Source organism: Scatophagus argus, chromosome 19 (genome assembly GCF_020382885.2).
Source record: "Scatophagus argus isolate fScaArg1 chromosome 19, fScaArg1.pri, whole genome shotgun sequence".
NCBI lineage: Eukaryota > Metazoa > Chordata > Actinopteri > Scatophagidae > Scatophagus > Scatophagus argus.
In genome coordinates, this window is record NC_058511.1 from 447,501 (window position 1) to 473,697 (window position 26,197).

The window sequence follows — 26,197 nt, forward strand, 5'->3', positions numbered from 1 at the left end:
CTGCAAAGATATGGAAGAACCGCAGACAGCAGAACCACAACCGCACCGCAGGTTAGAGCCAACAGCACATCAACAGTTCACACAGTAGAACCACACCTGGCAAAGAGCAGAACGGGCCTCATTAAAACAGTGAAGCTAACGCTAGCAGAGTTAGCACTGCATGTTGATGTCCTGTCGTATGAGTCTTTATTAAAATATTCCATTATTAAACAACACATTCGTTTGGAAAAGTATGTTTCAGGGTTTATTTATTACAAAGTAGCCTCACTCAGAAGTGTCTCTCCTGCCCCCAAAAACAAAGCATTAATTGCTTTTCTTGAGAGTTTATTGACAATCAGCTGACCAGAAAGTATCAGTCCTATCTGATATCTGAGTGAACTAAAGTGACTCATGGAGTTCCTCAGGGCTCGGTTCTCAGACCTCGTCTGTTCAACACCTACCTTCTTCAACCAGCTCAGATGACTGGATTTACCAGCATGTCCTCCATTTAAACGCAGTCAGAGAGAAAAGTCAGCACAGACCACGAACCAGGTCAGAGATCCTGGTGTAGTCCTGGACTCAGACCTGAACCTTAACATCGCTGTGTTAAGACAAAAAACACCTCACTATCACCCTGAGGAGCATGTCAAGAACTAGAGGGTCCCTGAGATCTCTGAGGTCATTATGAGCCAGTACCCGTGTGTGGTGGGTCCTGGTCCAGGGACCTGCTGTGGAGGCCAAACAGTCACTCAGTAACTTTTTATTGGCCTGATTCTCTGCTTTGTTTGTCTGCTTCCTCTCTTCAGTCACTGTTCAGCCAATCAGGGAGTGGGGGGGGGGCGACCCACAACTCAATCAAATCTGTGAAAGTGAAAAATAATTTGTGTGTCTGCTCCAAAATTAAAACTCTTCTACCAAGTTTCATGAGCATCAGGCGGGTAGTTTTTCTGTAATCCAAACAGGACGGAAAACACGACATCCTTGGTGGAGGTAATTAAAGGACTTCTTCCTCGGTAGGATTGTTTTTATCCTCAGTGAGCTCAACGCTGTCCCCACAGACCTCAGATCAGACCGCTGCAGCTCATTCAGTCCTCACTAAGACCAGGACAGACCACATCACACATCAGATCGGCTCCGGCTTCCTGTTTGTCAGAGAATTCAGTTTACAAAGAGCACTGAAAGGTTTATTTATGATTTAGTCACGAAGCTGTCTGGGATCAGGTCTGCTTACTGTCCCAAGCTAAACCTGGAGGACCAGCTCTCAGAAAACTGCTTCTTCAAACCTCAGACTTCACTTTTCTGTTTGTCTTTCATTAATTTATTCCGATCTTTTTCTCTGTAAAGTTTTGTCTGTCAACTATTTTCAAATCCTTTTTCACTGCCTCACATTCCATCAGAGGATGAACCGGACCGTGAGGGGGCTGTGCAGCAGGAGAAGGAGGAACAGTTGGAGGAGATCAGCAGGAGGCTGATCACCAGGGAGGAGCAGCTGTTCAGTCAGGTCTCCCCCAGTGAGGAGGACGAGGACCAGCTGCACAAGGACTTCGAGGCTCTTAGACTGCAGTTATGGATGGCTGTCCACAACACCTTCACCTCGCCCTCCGCCTCTTTGCAGCACTTGGAGGTCCTGAGGAGCGCTGTGGCTTCCATCCAGCAGCAGGAGGTGCAGGACCAGCGCTGGGTGGGGCATCTGGGAGACCATGTCCCAGTGTGGCGTCCTCAGAAGTGTCTCAGCACTCACAACAGTCTGCTGCGGAACATGGTGGAGTCCAGACTGTGGAAGGCCACAGAGGAGGATTCGAGCGGAGCTGATGGACTGTCCTCACCTGTGAAGAAGGAGGTGAGTCCTCAGCACTTCAGCTGAAACCTCTTTTATCTCTAACTGACCAACCACAGTCCTCATTTTGAAAACACCACTTCCACCCCCACCTTCTCTCTGAGCCCACCTGAGCGATGGGATTTGTAGCTGTGGTTGAGCCGACAGGTGTGTTGTATGAGAACTGATGTTAGTCCTGCACCTGTGCAGTTGTGCCGTATGGGGAAGCGTGTGAAGGAGGACCTGCTGGTGGTGGTGAGGACGGTGAAGGACTGCTACCCTCCGCAGATGGACATCGTCAACGTGTACGCTGGACTCTACCATCAGAGCTTCTCGGCCCGGCTGACTGAACTCGCTGCTTCTGACCTGGCAGCAGACGACAGGACCTACCTGCTGTTCTGGGTCAACCACTACTACCCACAGTGAGTCCACAACACAAACACACTCTGAACTTCATGTGAAACAACCATGTCTTCATGTCTGTGTGAGCTTCTGGCAGTCTTCAGAATTGCTGAGGGTGTAGTGGATGTCAGGTAGGTCAGGTAGGTCAGGGGGTCCTGGTCGTCCGTGATTTGGGCTTCAGGATGGGTTCTTAGAGTTTGGTTCGGTGTGGTCTGCTGGGAGCTTTTATATTTTTGCTTTGTGCAAATCACCAAAAATAAAATCTTTATTCATACAGCAGCTTTAAAATCAGATTTTAAAAGCAGAAGTAGGACACTCAGGAAGACAGCAGAGATGCGAGCCAATTAATGAGTTAAAACAAGAAGACAAAACTCAGCACAAACTGTCAGTAAAATAAATTCATATGAAAGCAACAAAAACAGTGCAAAAAGCAAAAAATCTACATCACATAAAAGTGTGTAACACTTTAAGAAGTGAGTGTTGATCCGGACTGGTTAGATGTTATGAGAGGGTGAATCCACGTTTCACATGACATGTTGACCATACATGCAGGAATATGCAGAAAAAACGTGTGGACGATAAACACATTATACAATTATTACATACAATAGTCTACAGTAAAAAGCAGTAATAACAAAATACTGTGAAGTAAATAAACAGCAGAATAGACTGATACGTGAATGTCAGTGAAGTGAAGCAACGTGTTTTCCGTGTCTGAGCGTTCGTCTCCTCCTCCAGTGACATATTAGAGCATGAAGACCTTCAGGGGAAGATAAAGACGGCCTGTCTGGGTTCCCTGCTGCTGCAGGACCATCTGAACCCTCTGGAGGACCAGTACCTGGCCCACAAAGAGGTAAAAACCAGCACACCGAATGGCACTGGGGTCAGCTGGTCTTCTCTGGTCTGAGGTCGATCTGTCCCAGCTCCTCCAACGCTATCTCATGGTTTGTGTTGGGTTATTTAGACGTTATCGTAATGTTTCTGGGAATAAAGGTCCAGGTTTAGAGAAGCTGAGCTGGACGTTCCCGTCCAGTGAAGCTGAAGAATCAGATGAAATGAAAACTCTGACTGGCGTTAAAAACCTCACAGTCCACAGGTTTCAGGTGCCACTTGAGGTGTAATCACTGACAGCAGCCGAACTCTCAGGCACAGGAAGGAAATTAAATAAAATGATGTGTTTCGACGACTTGTTTCCCTTCAGGACAAAGTGAAGTCGTGGCTCAAAGCAGCTCTGAGGAAAGAAGAGGAAACCTGTCTGCGCCGCGGGAAACCTGAAATCATTGACCAATACTGCTTCAGTCCTCTGGCTGTAGATGTCATACAGGTGGGACACAGACCAGGTGAGACACAGTCAGTACAGGTGGGACACAGACCAGGTGAGACACAGTCAGTACAGGTGAGCCAAAGTCAGCTCAGGTGAGATAAATGGAACACAGATTAGATTAACACTAACACACAGAGGTCAGAACAGGAGCTCTGTATGAAACACTATGACATACCTGTAGAGCAGGTGATTTCAACAGGTGTGCAGCAGGTTTACCTGGATTGTGAACCATTAGCAGCCTCTGTATATTCAGGGTTTGTGTTTCCAGATGATAAACAGCTCACTGACCGAGCTCAGCTGTGTGATCAGAGACCAGAGCAAAGCTCAGAGGATCACAGCTCACCTGGAGAACTTCCTCAGCAGGTAGCCCTCGCCCACTGGGCACACGCACACGAACAAAGCGTCTTCATGCAGATGTTTGTGTATGAGTAAAACGCCGTGTGTTTCAGCTATAAGAAGCGCGTGGAGGAGTTTGTGAAGGGAGGCCACAGCGACACCCAGTCAGTGATCAAAGCTCACCTGGTGTGCGAGCAACAGTTCAGGTACGGTTACCTGCCAAACACTAAACACCATCATCTTCTCCCCACACCGTCTCATCAGCCGTCTAACATCCTGTGCTGAAGGATTTGTTGAAATGTAGGAAGTAAGTGTGAGATGAGACAGGTAGAGGGGCGGTGAGGGCTGATCGGATGCTGTGATTCCCTCCTCTGATTGGTTCTCTGTGCCTGTCCTCAGGGATTACATCACAGGTCAAACAGGAAGTCTGTCGGAGCAGCAGAGACGCCGCTGTCTGGACACTCTGTCTGCCCTGTGGGATTGTGGGTACAGAAGTTTAACCTGTCCCATTCACATCCAGCTGAAGGTACAAATACTGCAGTACTGAGTACTGATGGTACTGCAGTAACTCTAAAGGTGAAGGTCTCACCTTCTCCCCATCATTTCATCTACATAATCATTTCTGCTTGTGTGCTCAGGTGTGTTTCAGTCATCTGTGGACGTCTGGCTGGCTTGACGGGTCGCTTCCTGTCGTCGATTCTCTGCTGGACTCACTGAACCAACAGCTGACCGACTTGACTGACCTGAAGCCGGCCTGCAGACAGGTGAGACGGACTGTTTACCTGTCGGTTTACTGCCTCTCCGCCTGACTGACTACCTGCCTGTCTCTCTGCCTGTGTGCAGTCCCTGCTGAGTGTCCTCCATCAGGATGTGGTTCTTCGGTACGTGAAGAGGCTGATGAAGAGCAGGATGAAGAGCAGAGAGCAGCAGGAGGGCGGAGCTCAGCGAATGATCGAAGATGCACAAAAGATAAAGGACTTCTTCAGCAAGGAGGTGAGACGTGCGCAGCGTCGGGTCTGCCGTCTGAATCCGTCCTGAACCAGGAAGTGAGATCCTGTCTCACAAAAATCTGCTCCTTTTCCCCGACACATTCAGCAGAAACACCTGCACAGGTGTCGAGACGCAGTCCTGCAGGCGTCAGTGCTCTGATCAGCACTCACACCGTCTTTGTGTCCTCAGGGCTGCTCAGAGTCTCTGTGGCTGGCCGAGGTGCTCTGTGGCCTGGCCGAGATCCTCCGTCTGCGGGATCCTAGAAGTGTTCAGCTGGAGATGGTCAGCATGGCCCAAAGGTTCCCCGACCTCAGGTACAGACGGGCAGATGGACGGACGGACAGGCGGACAGAAAAGATTTCTCAACTAAATTTTAATCAGTATGGCGGTTGGATGCTTTTTTCAAATCCGTTGCTATGGTAACAGAGAAGCCTTGTAACCGGGATGTTGACAGGACGTCGCAGTGGCAGTCTGTGACGGTCTGTGGTAGTTTGTCACAGTCTGTGAGAGGTGATCGTTTCAGTTTTGTCTGTCACACTTTCTTTTTGAACTCGTCTTTCTTTCTCTATTTTAGCTTCAGCTCTTTTCAGGCTAAATGTCAAAGAGGAAGTGAAAGAGTGACTCGGGGCTGATGAATCGCAGTTCATTCATCGCTCTCACCCACCAGCCGAGCTCTCACTGGACGTTTGCTGGTGATGTCACCTCAGTTTAACATTCACATCACAGTAGTGAGGGGAAACACACCAAACCACATTTTGCTCTGAAGACTTTGTTTTCTCATCTTCCTCAAATCCAAACAAAGTTTCTGTCACTTTGTGACTGACAGGGGAAGTGAGGGTCAGAACATGTAATGTTTTGTTCTGTTTAAGAGAGGAGGGAGGATTTACTTTAGTTAAGAAAGTAGAGAAAAGTACACAAATAAAATAAAATATTACTTTTAAAAACATGCAAAGGCAGAGAGTTTCTGTCTTTCAGAACCGAGTTGCATCTGCGGGTCAACATGATGTCATGTTCACAGTTCATGGCGTGTGTGTGTGTGTGTGTGTGTGTGGGTTTCATGTGAAACATATCCATTATGTTAGATGCATCATGTTTCAGCCTCCAGCAATAAGCCGGAGCAGAATGAACACATGACAAAGACCGTCCGAAGAAACGGGCTGAAAATGGTCCTTGTGTGTTCTCATATGCAAACACTGGATCTGTGACCTGAACCAGCAGTATCAATAACACCTGGTTGCTATGGGAGATGGCAGGTGTGGCCAAGCGAGGCTCAGGTGTCAGCGTGTTGGCAGAAACGTGTCCTGACTTTACTCCGTTTGCGCTCTTCAGACGTCGCAGTTCACCGCTGACATGTTGACTGTTGACACGTTGGCCGTCTTTTCCTCCTCTTTAGCAGACCTTCATTCATGTTTGTCTCATTTTAAGGATGTTCTGATCAGTTATTGTTGTGCTGAGTTTTAGTGATTGCTCCTCTGTGTCGTGTCTCCTCAGTGACGCTCACGTGTCCGCGCTGCTCTCTCTGAAAACCGGCCTATCAGCTGCTGACGTTCGCTCCATCAGGCAGAGCGTGGAGGAGAACCGCCACCCGCATGTCCCCACCAATCACAGCCCTCTGTTCTTCTCCAGGGTCAAAGTTAAATGGATCAATAATAAGATCAATCAGATGGGGCTCAAGACCTGAATTGTTTTAGTATGTTAGCGTGTTAGCGTGTTAGCATGTTAGAGACCAGCAAACAGTATTTCGTGTGTAGTGTGTTCCAGTGTTGCTGCTTTATCAGTGTTCTGAAAATGGACAAGCTTAAGATCTCATGGAAGAACATGAAGACAGCCACTGCAGCTCAGATGGAACCTGGTGTTACTGTTCAGTCTCATGTGGTGTTCCTCAGGGTTCAGTCCTGGATCCTCTTCAGCTCCATTTGTAACACTAATTTGAATTGTTTTTCATATTTGTAGCACTTTTCACCCAGACAGAAACACAGCAGAAACAAACAGCAGTGAAAGAAGGATCCACGTTCTCTGAAGTCCTCCTCTCCAGCAGAGCATATCAGATCCTGATATCAGATCCTCATGTGTTGGGAGCCCTGTCCTAGGAGAACCAGGACCTCCAAGCAGCTTCCTGAGCTCACACAAACAGCCTGTTTCAGCTTTGTCCCTGAGGCTTTTTAATGAGCTGATTCAGCTGAAGGGGGAGGAGGATTTTCATCTTCATCCTTCAGTTTATCACAGACATTCAACACATCTGGACACAAGCTGAAGCTGGCAGACTGACGGAGTGCATTGAAAATATTCACGTCTTGCAGATGATGTCGTGGAGAAGAAGCATGAAGTAGACCTTGAATTGGTCCTTACATACAGTATTTGTGTAAATTTAATTAGTCACATTCTGTTGCTGTATATAATTTGCATTTTTGTGCATGTCATGAAGGTGAAGCTGAGATTTCAGCCTATTTGTCACCCATTAACAGGAAATAACAGCTCATCTTTATATTTCTTCACTTCGCTCATGTATCTCCTTCTGGCATGTATTTTATGTGATCAGTGCTCGGATTCTTTATAAACAGCAGGAAACAGCTTTTTGTTGGTGAATTTCTGTTTATGAAAATTTGCTTCAATCATTATATAAGTCTGTATTGTTCACAAACAACAGCTGATTGTTTACTGATCAGTGATAAACAAACACTTCACTGTCTTCTTCTTTTTACTGAATCAGGAGCTTCTCTGCTGGTGTGACTCTTTATTTCCCCCTGGGTTTAAATGAGATCAGATGTTTTCAGAGCTTCTGGTTCAAATCACATCACTGCAGATTCCTGAACACTCATCAAACTCTGTAAGAGTTTCCATCTGCGTGCGTGTGTGTGAGAATTAGTTGCAGATGGATCAATATGTCTGATCTGACTGACCTCCACAGTCTGGAATCTGATCAAGGGCCTCTGTAAACCTATCAATGACCCCTGGTCTTTTCGAGGACCTTAACTGAGTTTGAACAGGAGACAAACCAACATGTCCTGAGGTGTGCGGATGTGGGCGATATTGACTTTCAAAGTTTGTAGATCTCTGCTGCCCCCTGCTGGTCACATGAGCTCATGTCTCTGAGAGGATCAGTTACATCATGTTTACTTTGCATTTAGTATCAGCCACATTTTAAGCTGTTTGCACAAGTTTGACAGACTTTGAAACAGCAATGCGTACTTTTCAACCACGTTACTCAACCACCAACTAATCAGTGCCTACAGTTAATATGTATAACGTTGAGACTTCATCAGCCTCCGCTCTCTTACATTCCACCATGTATATATATATATATATATATATATATATATATATATATATATATATAATTAATGAACACCTTGTATTAATTTTGAGCGATTTTGTATTACACCGTCCACACTTTCTGTCCAGTCACCCTAGCAACAATTAACGCCGCCGCGTTGTCTGACTAACCAATCACGTCTCACGCTGTCCCTGACCTCACATCCTGTCAACACGCTGGGTTTGGTTGGTCCTCCATCTTGGCTGTGGCTAGCGGACTGTCTAGCAGAGAGTCTCTCCGAAGAGGAGAGGCTGAACAAACGCAACCGCTGCACAGCCAAAGGAAGCAGGACTCCCCTTCAGAACTGACCCGAACTTCAGACCAGCAAGCAGACCTGGACCCGCCCTGGTCCCAGAATCACACACAGACCCGGTTCTGCCGGGCTGCCACAGGCTAGCCGGCTAACTTAGCCAGCGAAGAGGAACTGTTGCTTCGGTTTAGTTTGGATCTATGTCTGTTAAAAACAGCCGGACAAGAAGCCGTGTCAAACCGAGTCGGGCCAGAAAAGAAGGATCCAGGACTGAGACCAGTGATGCCGGGTGATAGTCTGCTCAGATAAACCAAACCTAAAGTTACACCAGCCCGCAGACAGTCCTCCAAGTTTAGGCAGGTGTTCCGGGGCGTACAGGCGGCTTCATGACCGAACGTCCCTCACACTGACCCGGGTAACATGTCCACCAGGACCCCCCTGCCCACTGTCAACGAGCGGGACGCCGAAAACGTGAGCTTGATCATGCTGAATTTGTTGTTGTTGCTGTTAGATTGTGTTAATTAAGGAAACTACAGGTGAGACATGACAAACACATTCATCCCGAAATCAGAATTCCTTTATTTCTTTATTTATCCCCGAGGGGAGAATAATGGAGATGATCCTGCTAAATGAAGGCTGTATGGCAGGATTTTGAATGAATTTGTGTATTTTATTCGTGATTCACAGAGTCATTGGTGCGCTTCAAGGTGTTCATTGGAAGAATTCCAGGTGTTTGTACACAGCTTACAGGCTCTCTGAGCACTATTTGGGCATCACTATGGTCAATGGGCAAACCAGTTTACAGGCCGGTTTCCTCAGGAGGGGATTCCAGGGGGAAGGCTCACCAGGAGGTGTGCTGGATCATGTAGAGCAGGCATCTCAAACTGGTCCACAGGAGGGCCGGTGTGGCTGCAGGTTTTTGTGCCAACCAACCAAGAGCACACCGTTTGACCAATCAGCTGTCTGAAGACGGAGATCAGTTGATTAAATGAGTCAAGTCTGGTGTGCTGCTACTTGGTTGGAAAGAAAACCTACAGCCACACCGGCCCTCCTGTGGACCAGTTTGAGATGCCTGATGTAGAGGATTTCAGATGTCCTGCTAGGTATTGCAGTTCTTCTTTTGGTAGTGCTGGGTGACACCAAATGTCCAGAAATCTTGAAGGAGATTTTGCATGTGCTTGTGAAGTTTTGGACACATCTTGAGGTGTTTCAGGTGTCTTGGAAGAGGTTCTGGTAAATCCCAAATCTCAGAAGCTCAAAACCTCCTTTAGATGGATTGGAAAGGTAACTGAGGTTGTCTTGTTTACACATTATCAATGGCATCTAAGAAGGTTCATGGCAGTGGGTTTTGGGTGAGGGGGGGGGCAATGAGAGAGGCTCGGGCAATCTCAGGAAGGGTCCAGGTGGTCTTGTCAAGTTTCGGGAAACTCTAATAGTGTTTTAGGTGCAAAGAAAGATGTGCCTGTAGGGCCACTGAGTTGGCTCCAAGATGTTCTGGTAGTCCTGTGGTCCCATGGAGCAGTAAGTGTCTTTGTAGAATGTCCAGGAATCTTTTGGGGTGTCTGTCAGTGATTGGTCAAGTGTGTCCACCTGTCTGACTGAGCCTGCTCCAAGTCCTGCTCTGTAAACAGAAGCTGCAGAGTTGTGAGACATTCTGTTGACCAATCATATTGCAGTGTGTAATGTGGGATTTGTCACGTTTCCTTGTGGCGGGTGCAGCCAATGAGTGTCATCTCTGTAACATCCTGAATCACCGCTGATGTAAGCAACGGTCCAGTTCTGGCCCAGTTCTTCTGATCTGTGTTCTAGTTATTCTGGGCTGCAGGCACACACTGAGCTGACCTACCTGTGGTGAACACCTGTGCGCTTTGTCTCAGACGGTGGTGAAAAGGTTGTTCTGCTGCTCAGTTGCTGTTGTTGTTGTCAGCTCCAGACTGAACCATCAGCCGATCAGTAGACGTTAATACACAGATGAATGCCTGTCTGTATGATGTTTTTATTTTCCCAGCATACCTCAGTGGACGATGGGAGCGGTCAGGTGTCGTCCCGCTCCGTGCGCTCCGCTCGCTGTAAAAACCTGTCGACTGCCACAGACGAAACGCCGCACGTGGGAAACTACCGACTGCTGAAAACCATCGGAAAGGGAAACTTCGCTAAAGTGAAGCTGGCTCGACACGTCCTGACAGGACGAGAGGTGAGACAGGCAAACAGAAAGACAGACAGACTGAGAGGGTCAGACGGGCTGCACAATTATCTGTGTTAAATAATTAAGTAAACTTCATGAGGAAGTCAAAACCTGGTTGAATCAAAGTGTTTCCTTTCTCAGCTTAATAAAGGTTTTGGAATGTTATTGATGCTTCTGTGTGAACTTGTGAAATATTAGTCTAACTGTCTGTTTTGTTTTTCTGAAAGGTGGCGATCAAAATCATTGATAAGACCCAGCTGAACCCCAGCAGCCTGCAGAAGGTGAGACATGCTGGCTGCAGTCTGGATTTCAGCTCACTGGTGTCACTCGTCAACAAGCAGCTCAGAGTCTGCAGCATTTAAACATCCGTCTTAGGCTTTAATTTAAATAATTCTGCAAGTGTATTAGTTAAGCTTTGTTTGTGAACAGCAGCGTGTTCGTGTGGCTCCTGCAACACCGTTAGCCAGTGTTCTGCACTGTTGACAGAGTAAACATTCGAGTCTGACTGATAACTGAGCAGTTCGTGTCAGTCGTGTCTGAGGTCATTTAGAAAGAGTTCGCCCCCCAGAGAGGAGTGTCCAGTGGATTTTTGCACTGGAAAAGGTTCTCAGCAGTACTAATTAATAACCACATTATCAGATTTATATACCACATTTATATTATAAAACAATTATCAGCCAGTATGTTGTGATCTGATCAGTTGTGGCTTCCTCCTCATGAATCAGACTACAGTCAGTCAGCACAACCTTGTGCAAACTGCTGCTTGCTGTTGGCGTTTGCAACTTAAAACAGTCTGATAACATATCATCTGTCAGACTCTAATCCACACCTGCCTGTCTGTCTGTCTGTCTGCCTGTCTGTCTGTCTGCCAGCTCTTCAGAGAAGTCAGAATAATGAAGATCTTAAATCACCCAAACATCGGTGAGTAAAGTAACACACAAACACACCATCAATCTGTCTGTCTGTCTGTCTCACTTGTCCGTTTGTGTGTCCACAGTGAAGCTGTTTGAGGTGATAGAGACAGAGAAGACTCTGTACCTGGTGATGGAGTACGCCAGTGGAGGTCAGTCTCACCTTTACCTTTAAAACTGGTCTGAGCTCAGACCATGTGTGTGACCTCTGACCTGCGTCACGTTCACTGTCACCTTTGTTTCTCTGTGTGTCCAGGTGAAGTGTTTGACTACCTCGTAGCTCATGGGAGGATGAAGGAGAAGGAGGCCAGAGCTAAATTTAGACAGGTAACACACACTGCAGTTACCACGGTAACATGCTGGAGGTACCTGCATCCCATAATGCTGTAGTGAGGTGGATGGAGTGTCTGCTCTTTTCTCTCACTCAACTTTCAGCTCTTCTGTCTGTATCAGATGCTGCGTTTGAAACACATTGAACTCTGCTCTGAACCTGTCTGTCTGTACAGATTGTGTCTGCAGTACAGTACTGCCATCAGAAGCACATAGTTCACCGTGACCTTAAGGTAACCAGCTAAACTCCGATCCCTGATTTCTCAGCCAACTTTGAAACACACCATGAAAATACATTCACGTGTTCTCCTGCTTGTCTCCTGTTCGTCCTCCTGCAGGCAGAGAACCTCCTCCTCGATGCTGACATGAATATTAAAATAGCAGACTTTGGATTCAGTAATGAGTTCACTGTCGGTGGGAAATTGGACACTTTCTGTGGTTCTCCTCCATACGCTGCTCCTGAGCTCTTCCAGGTACGCACATGCTTTCATTGAGTCATTCAAATGTGTTTGCTATTTGTGACTGATGATGATGATGCCATCAGTAATCTGGAAATAACCAGGCTTACCTGGAGTTAGTAAACGTAGACTCAGCAGTCCTCCATCCAGGATCTCACTCGACCTTAAGCTTTTTCACTCCAGTTTTTGTACCTCATAGCACAAAGCTGGTGAGTGTAGACAGTAAGCGCTGCAGGCGGACGTGTAAAGATGGCTGTGTGACTTTGTTTCAGGGTAAGAAGTATGACGGTCCTGAGGTGGATGTGTGGAGTCTGGGTGTGATCCTCTACACTCTGGTCAGCGGATCTCTGCCGTTTGACGGGCAGAACCTTAAGGTGAGTAACACATGTGGAGGCGCTCAGGGAGGCGTCCTGGAGCCTCTGCTCTCCCTGTTTAACTTTACAGAAACCAGAGCTGAGCTGGAAGCAGAGGGAAACTGTTAGCCTGCCTCTGTCAGAGGAGACATCTGTTCAGTCCCAGCCTGTCTCATCTGTGTGTTGTACTGTCCTTTAAAGGGCAGACAGGGACCACGTCTGACAGTCCGTCTGTCTGTCTGTCTGCCTGCAGGAGCTGAGAGAGCGAGTGCTGCGTGGGAAATACCGCATTCCCTTCTACATGTCGACTGACTGTGAGAACCTGCTGAAACGTTTCCTGGTGCTGAACCCTGGGAAGAGAGGGACTCTGGAGGTCAGAACACATCAGCAGCATGTCACCTGTTAGCCAACACTTGAGCACATCACTACTCAGTAAATCAGTTGTCCAGACTTGTGGAGGGACTGTGATGCTGCTGGAGGAAGAGAGTTAGCATCAGTTAGCAGCAGCAGCCAATCCTGAGGCTTCAGGATTCGCTTTGCTTTAAAACAATTTGTGTGAGTGTTCAGGGTGGAACCTGGCTGTCCTCGGGTGGTTTTGTTCAGGTTTTCCCTACAGGGTTTAGCTAACGTTTCCTTTCAGGCGGTGATTGATGAGTTTTGATTGAGATTGGTTTCTCTGTCGTCGTCTCCTCCTCAGCAAATCATGAAGGACCGCTGGATCAACACTGGCTCGGATGAGGTGGAGCTGAAACCCTTCATCGAGCCGGAGCTGGACATCAGAGACCAGAAGAGGATGGGTACACGTTCACATCTGAAATACTTCACATCCAGCACTTACAGTACACATGTTGTATACAGACCTGTGAGTACTTCACTGATCTGAGTTTATGAGGTCACAGGAACAGCAGCTAACAAAGTCCACTGTCTGGCCTCTTCTTGGCCTTTTGACTGTATCCCATGGATTTCATCAGCTTGACCGGAGAGAATTGAGCCTCAATATGACGGTGAACTGGCAGTGATCCTGTCAGAGCTGTGAGCAGCCAATCAGGAGCAAGGATGTCATGGTCTGTGTGTGTGTGTGTGTGTTTCAGACATGATGGTGGAGATGGGTTACTCCAGAGAGGAGATTAATGATTCGCTCACCAAGATGAAGTATGACGACATCACAGCCACCTACCTGCTGCTGGGACGCAAGGCTGCTGAGGTCAGGTGCCGTTGCCATGGTAACAACGGGTGAGCTCAGGAGCAGCCATAATAACAGTGTTGTGTTTTTCCCTCAGGTGGAGGCGAGTGACTCTTCGTCCTCGAGCAGCGTCTCTCTGCTCAGACCTCGTCCGTCCAGCAGCAGCCAGTCTCCTGCTCACCTCCTCAACCAGCGCTCCTCCTCCTCTAAACAGAGGAGGTACAGCGAACAAGGTACACGCCAAGACCACGACCAGGACTGAAGCCAGCTTACATTAACAAACCGCTCACCAAAACTCCTCTTCTCTCCTCCAGTGTGTCCGGCTTCCTCTGCTGCTCCTCATCCCCGGAGGAGTCAGACGGCGGCGTCAGCAGAAGGGGAGGTGAAACAGGAGCTGGGGGGTCAGAACAAGAAGTCCAGTCCTGTGGATGGAGGAAGTCCTCTACTGGGAAATGCCAACAACCCCAACATGGCTGACATCCCTGAGCGGAGAAAGACGCCGGCTACGCCCCCCGTGAGTTCACATGTCAGACAGGTGAACACAGGGGTGAAAACAAGAACCGATCACGATCGGCAGATACTACAGATTGTAGAATCAAAGTGATCAGATTTTATCTCAAGGAAATTCAGTCGAAAGCAACTGGACTTAGTTATTTGTCTTTGAAGACGTTTCACCTCTCATCCAAGAGGCTTCATCGGTTCATGCTCGCTTGACTAGGCTGGGACTAGTCCAGTTGCTTTCGATTGAATTCCCTGGAGATAACCATGACCTGGATGAATGAGAATATTCACAGGCTGATCAGATTTTAGTTTCACTTAGGAGTTTGGCTTTGTTTATGAAAATGACATCATTTCCTGTACAGCAGCGCTCCTTCATAAACCCCAGATGGCATACACTCATCTTACACTTCATGCTTTGTGTCTGTGGTCTTTGTGTCAGTGTGCATCGTCCAGCATGACGAGGAGGAACACGTATGTGTGCAGCGACAGGAACTCGACAGACCACCGACACTCTGCGCTCCAGAACGGCAAAGAGAACAGGTACGCAGGAGTCCACCTGTTCTGCAGGTGACTCACTGGGCTGATGTCACGCGTAACTTCATCCTCTTTCTGCCCCCCTCATCAGCTCAACCACCACCACCCCTCAGAGGTCAGTGGGCGGAGCCTCCACCCACAGCGTCAGCAGTGGATCGACTCCGCCCGACCGTCTGCGATTCCCTCGGGGGACGGCGAGTCGCAGCACCTTCCACGGAGGCCAGCTGAGAGAGAGACACACCGCCACCTACAACGGCCCCCCTGCCTCGCCCAGCCTGTCGCACGACGCCACACCTCTCACCCAATCACGTGCCAGAGGATCCACCAACCTGTTCTCTAAACTCACCTCCAAACTCACACGCAGGTACTCTAACACAAGGCATCATGGGAGTCACGTTATATCTGATCCATGTTAGAAACTTGTCCTGGACCAGAACGCCTGTCTGCTGTTTCTTCTGTTTCTGTTCTGCACCTGGAACTTCCTGCTGTGCTCATTAACGCTTGAACTTGTCTCCCTTCCTCCCTTCCTCCCTTCCTTCCTTCCTTCCTTCCTTCCTTCCTTCCTTGTGTGCTTCCTCATATCCTCGCTGTCAGAGGTGTGTCAGAGGTTGAGAGGAATGGAAGACCTGAGGGGTCCAGGTGAGTCAGGCAGGTGTTTCTGCGCTGGTGTTGGTGTCTTCTTGTCATAATGTTCTCTGTTCTGATTGGCTCAGGCTGTTAGGGGGGGGGGGGGGGGTAGTACTATTGGGCAGCCTATCAGAAACTAGTGTTAGACCAGTTTAGTTTTCAGCAGGTTCACTTTGGCTCCTGAGCAGATAAACAAACACTCCTGATCTAAGTCGTACAAATACAACTTCAGAGTTTACTAAGACCACACCCCCACTCTCTGATTGGCTCAGCTCATTTTTAAATCTCTGTATGAACAAAAAGTGACACTGTGCGTTACACTCTCTGCCCTCTCCTCAGTCGGAATGTATCATGTGATCAGAGGGAGGATCCCAGTTCTCCAGCTGCTCCTCCACTGAAGGAGGCGAAGCCCCGCTCCCTGAGGTTCACCTGGAGCATGAAGACCACGTCGTCCATGGAGCCTCATGACATGATGAGGGAGATCAGGAAAGTCCTGGACGCCAACAACTGTGACTACGAGCAGCGCGAGAACTTCCTGCTGCTCTGTGTCCATGGAGACGGACACGCCGACAGCCTCGTCCAATGGGAGATGGAGGTGTGCAAACTGCCCCGCCTCTCGCTCAACGGAGTCCGCTTCAAACGGATCTCAGGAACGTCCATCGCCTTCAAGAACATTGCATCCAAAATCGCCAACGAACTCAAGCTGTAAACAGGTAGAGAGATGGGTCAGAGAGAGACAGACAAACAGACAGGTGGGAGAGAGACAGAGAGAGAGACGGGTAGAAACAGAGCGACAGCAGGAGGTAAACATGTTACTGATGATGTCACTGTCATGTCTGTCATTAAAGCGCTGTTGTCTGTCTGTCTGTCTGTGTGGGGTTTCCTGCCCCCAGCAGCAGGGGCTGCTCACACTTCTACATGACTGCTGCAGAGGATCATGTGACCTTGAGTCCAGTGTTATGAAGAGAACACAGGAGCTGATGTACGTTACTTTTATTCTGAAAGACTGAGCTGCAGGTGTTTGACCCAGCCCGTGTGTGACTCTTCCAGTTGGTGGGCAGTGGGTGGAGCCATGAGGTGGCTGTGGATGTAAATAATTTGTCAGACACAAATGGTTTTCATGTTGATTTGTTTCCTCTTTTGTACATGTGAGCAGTCAGCTGATTGACAGCTGATCAGCAGCTGACTGCTGCTGTTGTTGTTTGTTAACTGAACCTCAGGTTCGTTTGTGTCTCATTAAACGCCTTGAACGCAGCACAGCTTCCTGTCTGATCTGACTGTTCTTTGACCTGCAGTGAAACTACAGGAGCCCGAAGGAGTCAAGGTTGAATCAGTCACCGAAACACTTTGTGACGCCTCATTTCTACACAAATGTGTGGACTTTAAATGAAAATGACGTCCAATCAGATAAACCTGAGCAAATCTTGTTGTCGTGGTAACCATAGTAACCAGCCCTGAGGTTTGGACAGCTGATGGGATCTGATCTCCAAACGTGGTTTGAATCAGAGATGAACATGTGGCTTTTCAGTGAGGGTTTGATGATGTCACAGTGGAGGGCGGAGAGTTTGCATCTATGGAGAACCTGAAGGACCAAACTTTACTCTTAATACACCCAGTCAAACCGGTTTTACTGATACTGTGATTTAATTTAAATGCTTATGTCTAGAATGTAAATGTGAATGAACTGGACCAATCGCGGTGCTTCTCTTCACATGACCTCCTGCCTGCACCAACTGTTTATTTATTGATTTGTTTACAGGTGAGTCTGTGACATCAATGACTCATCCTTGTCCGGCAGCATAAACTGCAACTGTTGCTGATCAATAATCAATAAATCAAATAAACTGGATATTAGTTCCAAAGTCAATCCCCCCCTGAATAAGCTGAGTTAGTTTAGTTACTCGTCTTCCCACATGTTGTGTTGTCATTAAGCCGTTTGCTCTTAATGCTGCTCGTGAGCTTTTGACTGAACTGTTTTTGTCCTTAAAGCAAACACATGAAGAAGAACATCTGAGCCTTTGGAAGCCACTGTGTGTGATTCAACTCTTCGTGAGGTCAGTGAACGCCCCGCACGTCTCAGTTCAGATGTACAGCAGCTCTGGAGACTTTCAATATGTTTCTACTGAGTTGAATTACATGTATGATTACATTCACTCTGTGCAACACGAGCGTGTGTGTGTGTGTGTGTGTGTGTGTGTGTTGAATGACAGGCGAGTAGCAGCAGGTGTTGAGTTCAGGCCCACAGACTTTATTAGATATTTCAGGTGTTAGAGGAGTCCAACAGGTGGAGACAGGAAATAGAAAATCCTTCACATGTTGGAAGACTGAAGTCTAAACTGAGCGGCTCTAAACGTCCCGCAGCTTCAGGACGGTTTCTGATTGGTTACAGTGAGGGGGGGGTGAGGGTGAGGGGTCGTGAAGGGTGGGGGGTGGTGGGGTGGGGGGAGGGTGTCAGAGGTTACAGAGACACAGTTCACTTCTGCTCGGGCATCAAGTCGTCGATACCGTCGCCGGCCTCCAGACGTTTCTCCATGTCCACCAGCAGGTTGACCCCGTCCACCACCATCTGGACGAGCTCCACCTCCGAGAAGCCCAGACGGTCCGCGTTAGAGATGTCAAAGACTCCACCCACCGCCGCCGTGTCCACCCCACCTGAGAGGCACACAGGAAGTCATGTGACAGGTACACCCACTCTGTTTCTCTCTGTCTCAGGTTAAACCGTCACTGGTCTAAAACACCAGGCTGATGTCTGAGCTGCTGTCTGTGCTGTCAGTTGTGTCTGTTGGAGGACCATAGTGGACATAGTGTGAATGGAAAATTCAACTATTTGATATCAGATGTTTGATCTACCAGCGAAACTAAATGATCTGCAGGTCTGTCTGCTTGCCTGCCTGTCTCTCAGTCCACCTGTCTGTCTGCTTACCTCCCTGTCTCTCAGTCCACCTGTCTGTCTGCGTACCTGTCTGTCTCTCAGTCCACCTGTCTGTCTCTCAGTCCACCTGTCTGTCTGCTTACCTGCCTGTCTCTCAGCCCACCTGTCTGTCTCTCAGTCCACCTGTCTGTCTGCTTACCTCCCTGTCTCTCAGTCCACCTGTCTGTCTGCGTACCTGTCTGTCTCCCAGTCCACCTGTCTGTCTGCTTACCTGCCTGTCTCTCAGCCCACCTGTCTGTCTCTCAGTCCACCTGTCTGTCTGCTTACCTGTCTGTCTCTCAGTCCACCTGTCTGTCTGCTTACCTCCCTGTCTCTCAGTCCACCTGTCTGTCTGCGTACCTGTCTGTCTCTCAGCCCACCCGTCTGTCTGCTTACCTGCTTGTCTCTCAGTCCACCTGTCTGTCTGCTTACCTGTCCCTCTCTTCTGCAGCCTCAGCCTCTTCAGGACTTCTCCGAACTTCTCATGTTTGCTGAGATTTGGCAGTTTGACGTGGACTCCGGCTCTCAGTCCCGTCCCAAGGTTGGACGGACAGGTGAGGACGTAGCCCAGGTGCTCGTTCCACATGAACTCATGACCTCGCTCCTTAAACAAGCTCTCGATCTGTCAGAGAGAGAGAGAGAGACAGGTGGTTTGGTGAGATGGTTCCAGGCTTTAACGAGCGCAGTCCTGCTGATGTCACTGCGTTACGACTCTAAACAGGAAGTGAGTGTGCAGGTGTTCACCTTGGTGAGTCCGGTGCAGAAGCGGGTGAACACCTCCCTCATGTTTCCTCCCTTCTGCATGCTGATGACACGCAGGTGATCCTCCTCATTCACCCAAACCAGGAAGGTCTTGTTGTCGTTGTGCCTGCCGGCGAGAGCGAAGGGTTAGTCACACAGGGACAGGAAGGTGAGACAGGAAGTCAGTCAACTATGGCTCAACTGTAACGTGTTGGCTTCTCAGACCGACCAGATGCCGCGGCCGTCGGGCCAGTCGCGGGCCATGCCGGATGCCAGCAGCAGTGGGGAGACGGGCTTGTCAAACAGGAAGTGGTCATCGATCAGCTGCTGCTGCTCCTCCTCCGTCATGTTCTTCAAAGCGTAGTACTTCCCCTTCAAGTCTCCATCCAGGACGTCCAGACCTGCCGCGCACACAGGAAGTCACTAACTTACTGCTCATTTTGAGCAGGATGTTAGCATTCAGCCGAACAGAGCTGTTAGCATGGCTACATTCTGTTATCTGCTCTAACTAAGCTGTCTGTCTGTCTGTCTGTCTGTCTGTCGGTGTGCTGCTGCTTTCAAACAGCAGGGGGCAGCAGAGAACCAGCCTGGTGTGCTGGTTTCAGCCGGTTCGGTCCAGCTCGGTTCAATCTCATTTGAATATGAACATGGAGGAGCTCTCGGCCTCATTAGGAGTCTCGGCAGGACGACACAGAGCTCCCAGTTATGTAACAGTTTGATCTGCTGCGTTCACTGACACGCTCACTGAGGCATTATGGGAAAATATCTAAAAAAAGACTGGCCCTTTTCAGCTGCAGTCAGAGCTACACAAAAGTAGACTGATGAAGAGTGAGTTCCTCCTCTGCCTCAGTAACTCACTCGAGGGAAGGGTGGCTCAGCGTGTCCCTGAACGCACCGTCAGACTCAGACCAACGGAAGAACCGACGGAGCCGTGTGTCCTGAAAATGCACATTTTCTGCTTTTTAGAGCAAATGTTTAAAGCTGAGCTCAGATCAGTGTCTCAGCTGTGTCTCAGCTGTGGTGCTGGATGTACAGGATGTGGTGTCATACTTTCGATGGAGAGGTTTTCGATGGCGCGGCGTTCTCCACGGCTGCAGTGCGGCGGCAGACAGAAGCCGCGGATGCTCCGTCCTGTCCGAACCCGAGAGCTCAGGACGTAGTTTGGATCCAGGTCGTCTCCACCCTGAGACACAGCAGAGGACAAGCAGAACCAACCTTTGAACGAACGGTTAACAGAACCGGTTTATCAAAGACGAGACAAACTTGCTGACACCTGAAGCAGAACTATTGGCCTGCTCAGTGGATTAGAGGAGTCTGAAAGAAGTCAACAGTTGTGCTCTTCAGGTCTGTTTGTTGTTGTTTACCTGCAGGTTTTCAGAGTTCAGGTCCGTCTTGTGTTTGTCTGTTGGTTTGTATCCTCCGTGGCGGTCTTCGATCACCGGGTCAAGCAGGTCCTTGAACACCTCGTACGTCTCCTCGTCTCCGGCGACGCAGCCCACCGTCATAATGAACGGGTGACCTGCATGGACACAAAATGTCCGATCATTTCTTGCCTGTAGTGTTTTGTGGTTTATTTTTGCATTTCGTCCAGTGTAGGATGTGGTTTCTGCGAAGCATTGTGTGTCAGACTGTTAAAAAGTAGAAATTAAGCTGGTCTAACAAGTCAATCCAGTTAAAGAGTTTATGATCAAGTCACGTTTCCAAGGTGACTGGTTGCCATGTTTGGGGTACCTGGGCGGGGCCTGTGCTTACCTGGGTTGTCGACGCCGGTCTGGATTACGTCATCCAGGGTGAAGCCGCTGGACGTCTCCTTGTCCCTCAGGTTGGCGTACATTTCGGGCGTGAGCACCTTGGCCATGTGGTTGTTGTGCTTGCTGAGGTCGGGGTACTCCTGCTCCGCCGAGTAGTTCATCTTCAGCTTGTTGTGGGTGTTTCCGAAAGGCATGATGACGTCCGGGCTGCTGACCTGGGAACAGTTCGAGAAAAAGGAGAAACCATTGAGCTTGTCCACATGGCAGACGGCAGCTGATCAAATCACGTCCGGTTTGATCATCAGGCTCCAGACAGAAAGAGTCCACAACAAGTCCAACTGTGTCCAAAGTCCATAAACTAATTCAGTCTGACAGCAACTGAAGACGTTTTGTGTCACCTCACGTCAGATTGTTGAGGTTTTAAGCAAAGAAACGCGTTTGACTAATAGAATACTGATGCATTAAAGAACCGTGGTTCACTTCGGTGTGAGCTTCGTTAGCGTTTCCCTCATCTCATCATGTTAGTTTAAATCACATTTAAACATCAGGATTCAAGTTCCAGACTTTCCACGAAGGAAAACTGAAATACGGGATGACGTGCTGTTTCTGCCTGCATGCATAACATATTTATAAACAAAACCAAACTGCATTAAAAACTCCATTTAGTCCAAAAACAATCCAAAGCCCGCAAATTAAAAATAAAGAAACGAAGTCCAAAAAGAAAACACGTTGACGTTTTGGCTGCGTTCATACGTAAAATCTGTGAAACATTACGTCATCTGATCATCAGCACTGCTGCGTTCAGGTGCGTCGTGTTGCGGCAGCATCTCAGCTGGAGAGTCTCGTTTTGTGCGCGTGGGTCTGTAATCAGAAACTGATGAGCGAGAGTACTACAAAACTGTACTGCAGTAAAAGTATGTCGTTACAGCAGTAACACAGTCCCCCTGCTCGGCTGGGCTCGGCTGGGCTCGGCTCGGCTCGGCTCAGCTCAGGTAACCCTTGAGGGGATCAGCGCACACGCAGGCTGATTATGATGTGCAGCAGGCCGGGGTTAACCCTGCAGACGCCCCGGTCACCTTCAGCACCTCCGTTCTACAGCCGAGTCCCGAACCGGGTCGTGTCCGTTTAAAGACACATTACCCGGGTTTCTACCGGCTGTTTAACGGGTTTATTAACTGGCTTGTCAGCAGGAAGGACGCTGCGCAATCCGGTATTATCCTGCTAAATGTTTGGAAAAAATCAAACTGAGCATGCGCTGTTAGAGGCGCTCCATGGTGATAAAATCAGTATAAGGGGCTCACACTGGAAGATCAATATTTAATAATCAAATCTATGAAAATATCCGCAGTAAAACACCCGCAGCGTCTCTGCTGTCCAGCCGTGTCCTCACGCAGATTACGGATTGTTGACGCCTGACTGGATTTAAGGTGGATTTAAGATGTTTAAAGGCCCTTTTGTTCAAAGTTGCACGTTAAAAGCATCGCAGCAGCTTCGCGCCCGGATGTTGTTCGTGTTGAAATGTTTTCTGCACGAGATGAAAGTCGATTCACGAGAGCAAGCGCAGATTGGTGATTTGGTGACTGCGCAACACCTGCAGGACGGACTGCAAGGTCGTTTGGATGCAGAAAGACACAGACAGAGAGACAGACAGAAGGCAGATAGACAGGCTCCCTGCAGGTCTACTGCATGCAAACATCAGTAAACAGCCTGTCTGTGTGTGTGTGTGTGTGTGTGTGTGTGTTCCTGCAGCCTCCTTTGTTCCTGTAGCCCACCATCACACTGCACTGAGACCCTCTGATTCGTCTGATCACCGCAGGGCGCGTGCACCCCACCGCATGATAAACCGATAAAGGGATGTATTGATGAGTTGATCGGCGGTGTTTTGATTGGTCAGGATTAAAGGTGCACCTACCTGTCAGTTCAGGCTGCTGTGAGGTGGTCTGAAGCGGATCCGGTTCTGATGCTGCTGCTGCGGATTAAAGCGGCTCTCAGCCTTTTATACCCGCCCCCCGCACCTCATTGGCTCCTATTTACAGTCCATTCATTCCATTGGATGGAGAGCCTTCTGGGGGTCACGTGGTCTGCGTCTGCTGTAGCGTTCAGCTCTGCCTCAGTGCCTCTGAGCCAAACACGCTGAAACTCTCCTGCCTTCATGTTTGCTGTACGTCACTGATTTCTGCAGATTAACACAACATTCATTAACAGAAATCATTCTTTTAATTTGGCTTTGTGGTGGTTTTACAACTTTACTGCAGTGAGATTGTCCACATGGTACAGCTGTGGTGAGTTCACTGTCTGTAATAAGAGTGGGACGATCGAGTGTCTCTGATACGGTCTTGTTGTTGTGATTGCGCTTGCACGCTTACAGCATGTAGGTGGCGCTGTTCTGGCCAGCCACGCCCACCAGGAGAGAACCAATCACAAGTTGAATTTAAATCCTGTGGAAGTTTAAAAGAGTTAAGATCTTCTTCCACATCTGATCTTCAGTGCAATTCAATAAATAAGACGACTTTTGAGGTGAGACAGGATATCAGGGACAGAGAGGAGGACGTCAACAGGAACCTGGTGAAGGACTAAGTGATGTGGTGCAGGTCTAACCACCCACACATCAACACCTACAAAATCATGGAGATGGTGAGGGCCCTCTGCAGGCCCCCACACGAGTCTGGTAGCCGTTGACGGGGACTGTGTGGACTTTGTGCAGGCACACAGGTACCTGAGACTACAACCGGATCACAAACTGGACAGGACGGCTGATACAGATGAGCTATGCAAGAAAGGACAGAGCGGCTGTTTCCTGAGGAGGCTGAGGTCCTGTAGCGCCTGTCAGAAGCTGCTGCAGATGTTCTAGCAGACCGTCGTAGGCCACGTCCTCCTCTGGGGAAGCAGCACTGAGAAGAAGGACTCCTTGCTGCTGGACAGACCGGTGAGGACGGATGTCTCTGTAGTGGGGGCAGAGCTGGAGTCCCTAATGTCTGTGGCAGAGGAGAGGACTCTGAGCAAACTCAGGTCCATCATGTCCATCAACCTCTGCACAGCACCTTATGCTGTCTCTGTCCCGCTCCATGGACAGACTGAGGAGGTTGTCTGTCCCTCAGGCCCTACAGCTCTTCAGCTCCTCCCTGTGAGGACAGAACTGGACTACCTATCCGCCCTACTTTAACATTCATTAATATTTTACATGTCATGTGTAGTTTAATATCTTTTGGGGAAATATTCATCAGACTCCCTCTCATTGTCAAACTGTGGGACAAACTTCATTTCCTGCAGTCCGCAGTCGGGGATCCTGCCTGGTGTTTCCTGTAGCGCCACCTGCAGGACCAACTGCACATGTTCAGCTCAGACTGACATGGTTATTACCATGAAGACGATGACAAACTGTCCTCACATCAGTCCTCCGCTCAGTCCGGGGGAGGGGGACGTGAAGGGGGGAGGCTCAGTGGTGACAAAGCAGTTTCTCCTGCAGCTTTAAATAATTAATCACCTACAGGAGGCTGTGTGTGTGTGTGTGTGTGTGTGTGTGTGTGTGCGTGTGTGCGTGTGTTGTTACTCTGTGTCTCTTGATTCTCCTGAATCTGGACTTGACAGAAAGACTCAGGGATCCAGTGACGTGTCGAGGACTGAGGACCACCGACTGGAGGGTCGACTGGTTTCTGCTGGGAAACCTGTTTGAATCAGTCTGTGAACGCCTCGTGGCCTCCTGATCCCCAACCCCCCGGCACACACACACACAGACAGGCTACCCATGATGCCACAGTGCTGCGGAGGTGTCATGTGGTGTGTTTGCGGTCTGCGGGAGATTAAAGAATGTTGTGTTTGTGGGGGTTTTCTCTCAGTTTAGTTCAGTTTTATTTGCAGAAGTGAAAGGAAACATACAAACAGTTGTTGACTGTCACACACACACACACACACACAGTGGCCTCTGCTGCACCTCATCATCACTCAGTGTGTATCGTCCACGTACACCTGACACCTCAGAGCCTCGATGAGCAGCTGGATCATGTGGTTCATACTGAGCTGATTCTGATTTGCTGTAGCGCCACCTTCAGGGCAGACTCAGCTGTGGAGGATCAGAGAGAAGCCTATTTTAGATCAGAAGCTCTCTGCCTGTCTGCCTCCCTGTCTGTCTCTCTGCCGGCCTGCCTACCTGTCTGTCTCTCTGCCGGCCTGCCTACCTGTCTGTCTCTCTGCCTGTCTGCCTCCCTGTCTGTCTCTCTGCCTGTCTGCCTCCCTGTCTGCCTACCTGTCTGTCTCTCTGCCTGTCTGTCTGATAGTTTCGGCCATCATTCATAAATAAATGTGTATAGTGTTTCATATATTTCACTGCAGGCTGAGGACCAGGATGCCCGTTTCCACGGTAACAGCTGCTTTCAAGTAGCATCTTTATCCCCCTCACTGTCTGTTATCTATTTCCTGTTTAAACAGGAAGTTGATGTGGGGCAGGAGGGGAGGCAGCTGAACCAGGATCAGAACTTTCGTCTCCCAGCAGTGACGACCCCTCAGGTTTATCTGGTGACCCTGTGGAGGGGCCCGACCCCTCAGGTTGGACACCATCAGTAGTTCAGAGAGTCTCCGCAGTCAGCTGCTGCTCTGACACTGAAGCTGCAGTGTTGACAGTCGCCATCGTTGTTATTAACACGTATATCCAAGTGCAGCAGGAGGAGCTGATGTAGTGAGGCAGCTGATGAGAGCTGAATACAAACCAGATACAGCACCCCTCCCCCTCCTGTCCCACCAGACCCTCCCCCCTCCATCACTCCCCTCCCCCATCCTCCATCAGCACGTAAAGAGGCTGCAGCCCGACTGAGCGCTCATCGTCTTCCTCCTCCTCTCTGTCATTTATTCATGGCCTAACTGAGAGAGACCACCAGGACGGGAGGCGGGGGAGAAAACGGGTGAGTCTTTCTGTCTGCGCAGCTTGCAGAGGCTGACATCCTGTCACTGTGGAAACCCCGTATCTCCCAGCTTTCAGTGTTTCTCTCTGTGGAATCCCAGCATCTCCACACTTACGAGCTTTTCAGCTGACAGCAGCAGTGACGACAGCTCACCCTACTCCTGCCTGCAGCCAATCACAGACCTCCTCAGGCTGCTGCTCCTCCTATTGGCTGATGATGTCAACAGAGGTGGTGGTTCACGTGCAGCAGCAGCAGGTCAGTGAATGCCTCATGAAGAAGAACCAACACATGACTGAGTCTTTACAGCTCTCAGCAGCAAAAACAAAGTGCAGGTCATGTGATCAGCTTGAACTTGTTTACAGTAAAGAGTTGTATAATAAACAAAGAGAGGGGCGTGTCCGTGTGGG

General features: G+C 49.0%; 3 protein-coding genes across 9 annotated transcripts in view; 2 read left to right on the forward strand and 1 right to left on the reverse strand.

The window, feature by feature from the left end:
• The window catches only part of LOC124050986 (tumor necrosis factor alpha-induced protein 2-like), a 9,013-nt gene extending 1,602 nt beyond the window's left edge, over nucleotides 1–7,411 (forward strand). For 2 of the 3 annotated variants that reach the window (XM_046373994.1, XM_046373992.1), the window contains exons 2-13: nucleotides 1–51; nucleotides 1,377–1,819; nucleotides 2,006–2,217; nucleotides 2,936–3,050; nucleotides 3,399–3,521; nucleotides 3,790–3,884; nucleotides 3,971–4,063; nucleotides 4,257–4,383; nucleotides 4,496–4,621; nucleotides 4,701–4,850; nucleotides 5,037–5,161; nucleotides 6,339–7,410. The exon at nucleotides 1–51 is cut by the window's left edge and continues 60 nt beyond it. In XM_046373994.1, coding sequence (XP_046229950.1) covers nucleotides 1–51; nucleotides 1,377–1,819; nucleotides 2,006–2,217; nucleotides 2,936–3,050; nucleotides 3,399–3,521; nucleotides 3,790–3,884; nucleotides 3,971–4,063; nucleotides 4,257–4,383; nucleotides 4,496–4,621; nucleotides 4,701–4,850; nucleotides 5,037–5,161; nucleotides 6,339–6,528 — 1,850 coding nt within the window. In that variant the 3' untranslated portion in view covers nucleotides 6,529–7,410. Of the gene's footprint in view, nucleotides 52–1,376; nucleotides 1,820–2,005; nucleotides 2,218–2,935; nucleotides 3,051–3,398; nucleotides 3,522–3,789; nucleotides 3,885–3,970; nucleotides 4,064–4,256; nucleotides 4,384–4,495; nucleotides 4,622–4,700; nucleotides 4,851–5,036; nucleotides 5,162–6,338 lie in introns of all 3 variants that reach the window. The other variant, XM_046373993.1, reaches the window with a different exon arrangement.
• Nucleotides 7,412–8,313: 902 nt separating this feature from the next.
• LOC124050530 (MAP/microtubule affinity-regulating kinase 3-like) lies at nucleotides 8,314–16,746 on the forward strand. Of its 5 annotated transcripts, XM_046373185.1 has the most exons (19): nucleotides 8,314–8,881; nucleotides 10,419–10,604; nucleotides 10,823–10,876; nucleotides 11,468–11,516; nucleotides 11,593–11,658; nucleotides 11,763–11,833; nucleotides 12,013–12,069; nucleotides 12,175–12,309; nucleotides 12,567–12,668; nucleotides 12,901–13,020; nucleotides 13,345–13,444; nucleotides 13,739–13,851; nucleotides 13,928–14,063; nucleotides 14,145–14,377; nucleotides 14,771–14,871; nucleotides 14,957–15,229; nucleotides 15,460–15,504; nucleotides 15,832–16,205; nucleotides 16,386–16,746. In XM_046373185.1, exons 1-18 carry the CDS (start codon nucleotides 8,831–8,833, stop codon nucleotides 16,199–16,201), a joined length of 2,262 nt encoding a protein of 753 aa, XP_046229141.1. In that variant the 5' UTR covers nucleotides 8,314–8,830; the 3' UTR covers nucleotides 16,202–16,205; nucleotides 16,386–16,746. The 5 variants fall into 5 exon arrangements, with proteins under 5 accessions (XP_046229141.1, XP_046229139.1, XP_046229142.1 ...); XM_046373183.1 differs by having other exon boundaries at nucleotides 15,832–16,746; XM_046373186.1 differs by having other exon boundaries at nucleotides 14,145–14,365; nucleotides 15,832–16,746.
• Nucleotides 16,747–17,761: 1,015 nt separating this feature from the next.
• On the reverse strand, nucleotides 17,762–22,921 carry LOC124050531 (creatine kinase B-type-like). The gene is made up of 8 exons (XM_046373189.1): nucleotides 22,808–22,921; nucleotides 20,897–21,110; nucleotides 20,509–20,663; nucleotides 20,195–20,327; nucleotides 19,374–19,545; nucleotides 19,148–19,271; nucleotides 18,836–19,025; nucleotides 17,762–18,144 (listed from the first exon to the last, which is right to left on the reverse strand). The coding sequence occupies exons 2-8, from the start codon at nucleotides 21,087–21,089 to the stop codon at nucleotides 17,966–17,968; spliced, it is 1,146 nt and encodes a 381-aa protein (XP_046229145.1). The 5' UTR covers nucleotides 21,090–21,110; nucleotides 22,808–22,921; the 3' UTR covers nucleotides 17,762–17,965.
• Between the last annotated feature and the right edge of the window lie 3,276 nt (nucleotides 22,922–26,197).

Bases quoted from the DNA above. Each gene is read 5' to 3' on its own strand.
- LOC124050530 (XM_046373183.1), top strand. From the start codon at position 8,831: ATGTCCACCAGGACCCCCCTGCCCACTGTCAACGAGCGGGACGCCGAA. The intron at 12,070-12,174 runs GTAACCAGCTAA...GTCCTCCTGCAG, and splicing joins TAGTTCACCGTGACCTTAAG to GCAGAGAACCTCCTCCTCGA. The intron at 14,064-14,144 runs GTACACGCCAAG...TCTCTCCTCCAG, and splicing joins GAGGAGGTACAGCGAACAAG to TGTGTCCGGCTTCCTCTGCT.
- LOC124050531 (XM_046373189.1), bottom strand. From the start codon at position 21,089: ATGCCTTTCGGAAACACCCACAACAAGCTGAAGATGAACTACTCGGCG. The intron at 20,328-20,508 runs GTAAACAACAAC...GCTGTGTCTCAG, and splicing joins TGAACTCTGAAAACCTGCAG to GGTGGAGACGACCTGGATCC. The intron at 18,145-18,835 runs GTAAGCAGACAG...TGTGCCTCTCAG, and splicing joins GCTGCAGAAGAGAGGGACAG to GTGGGGTGGACACGGCGGCG.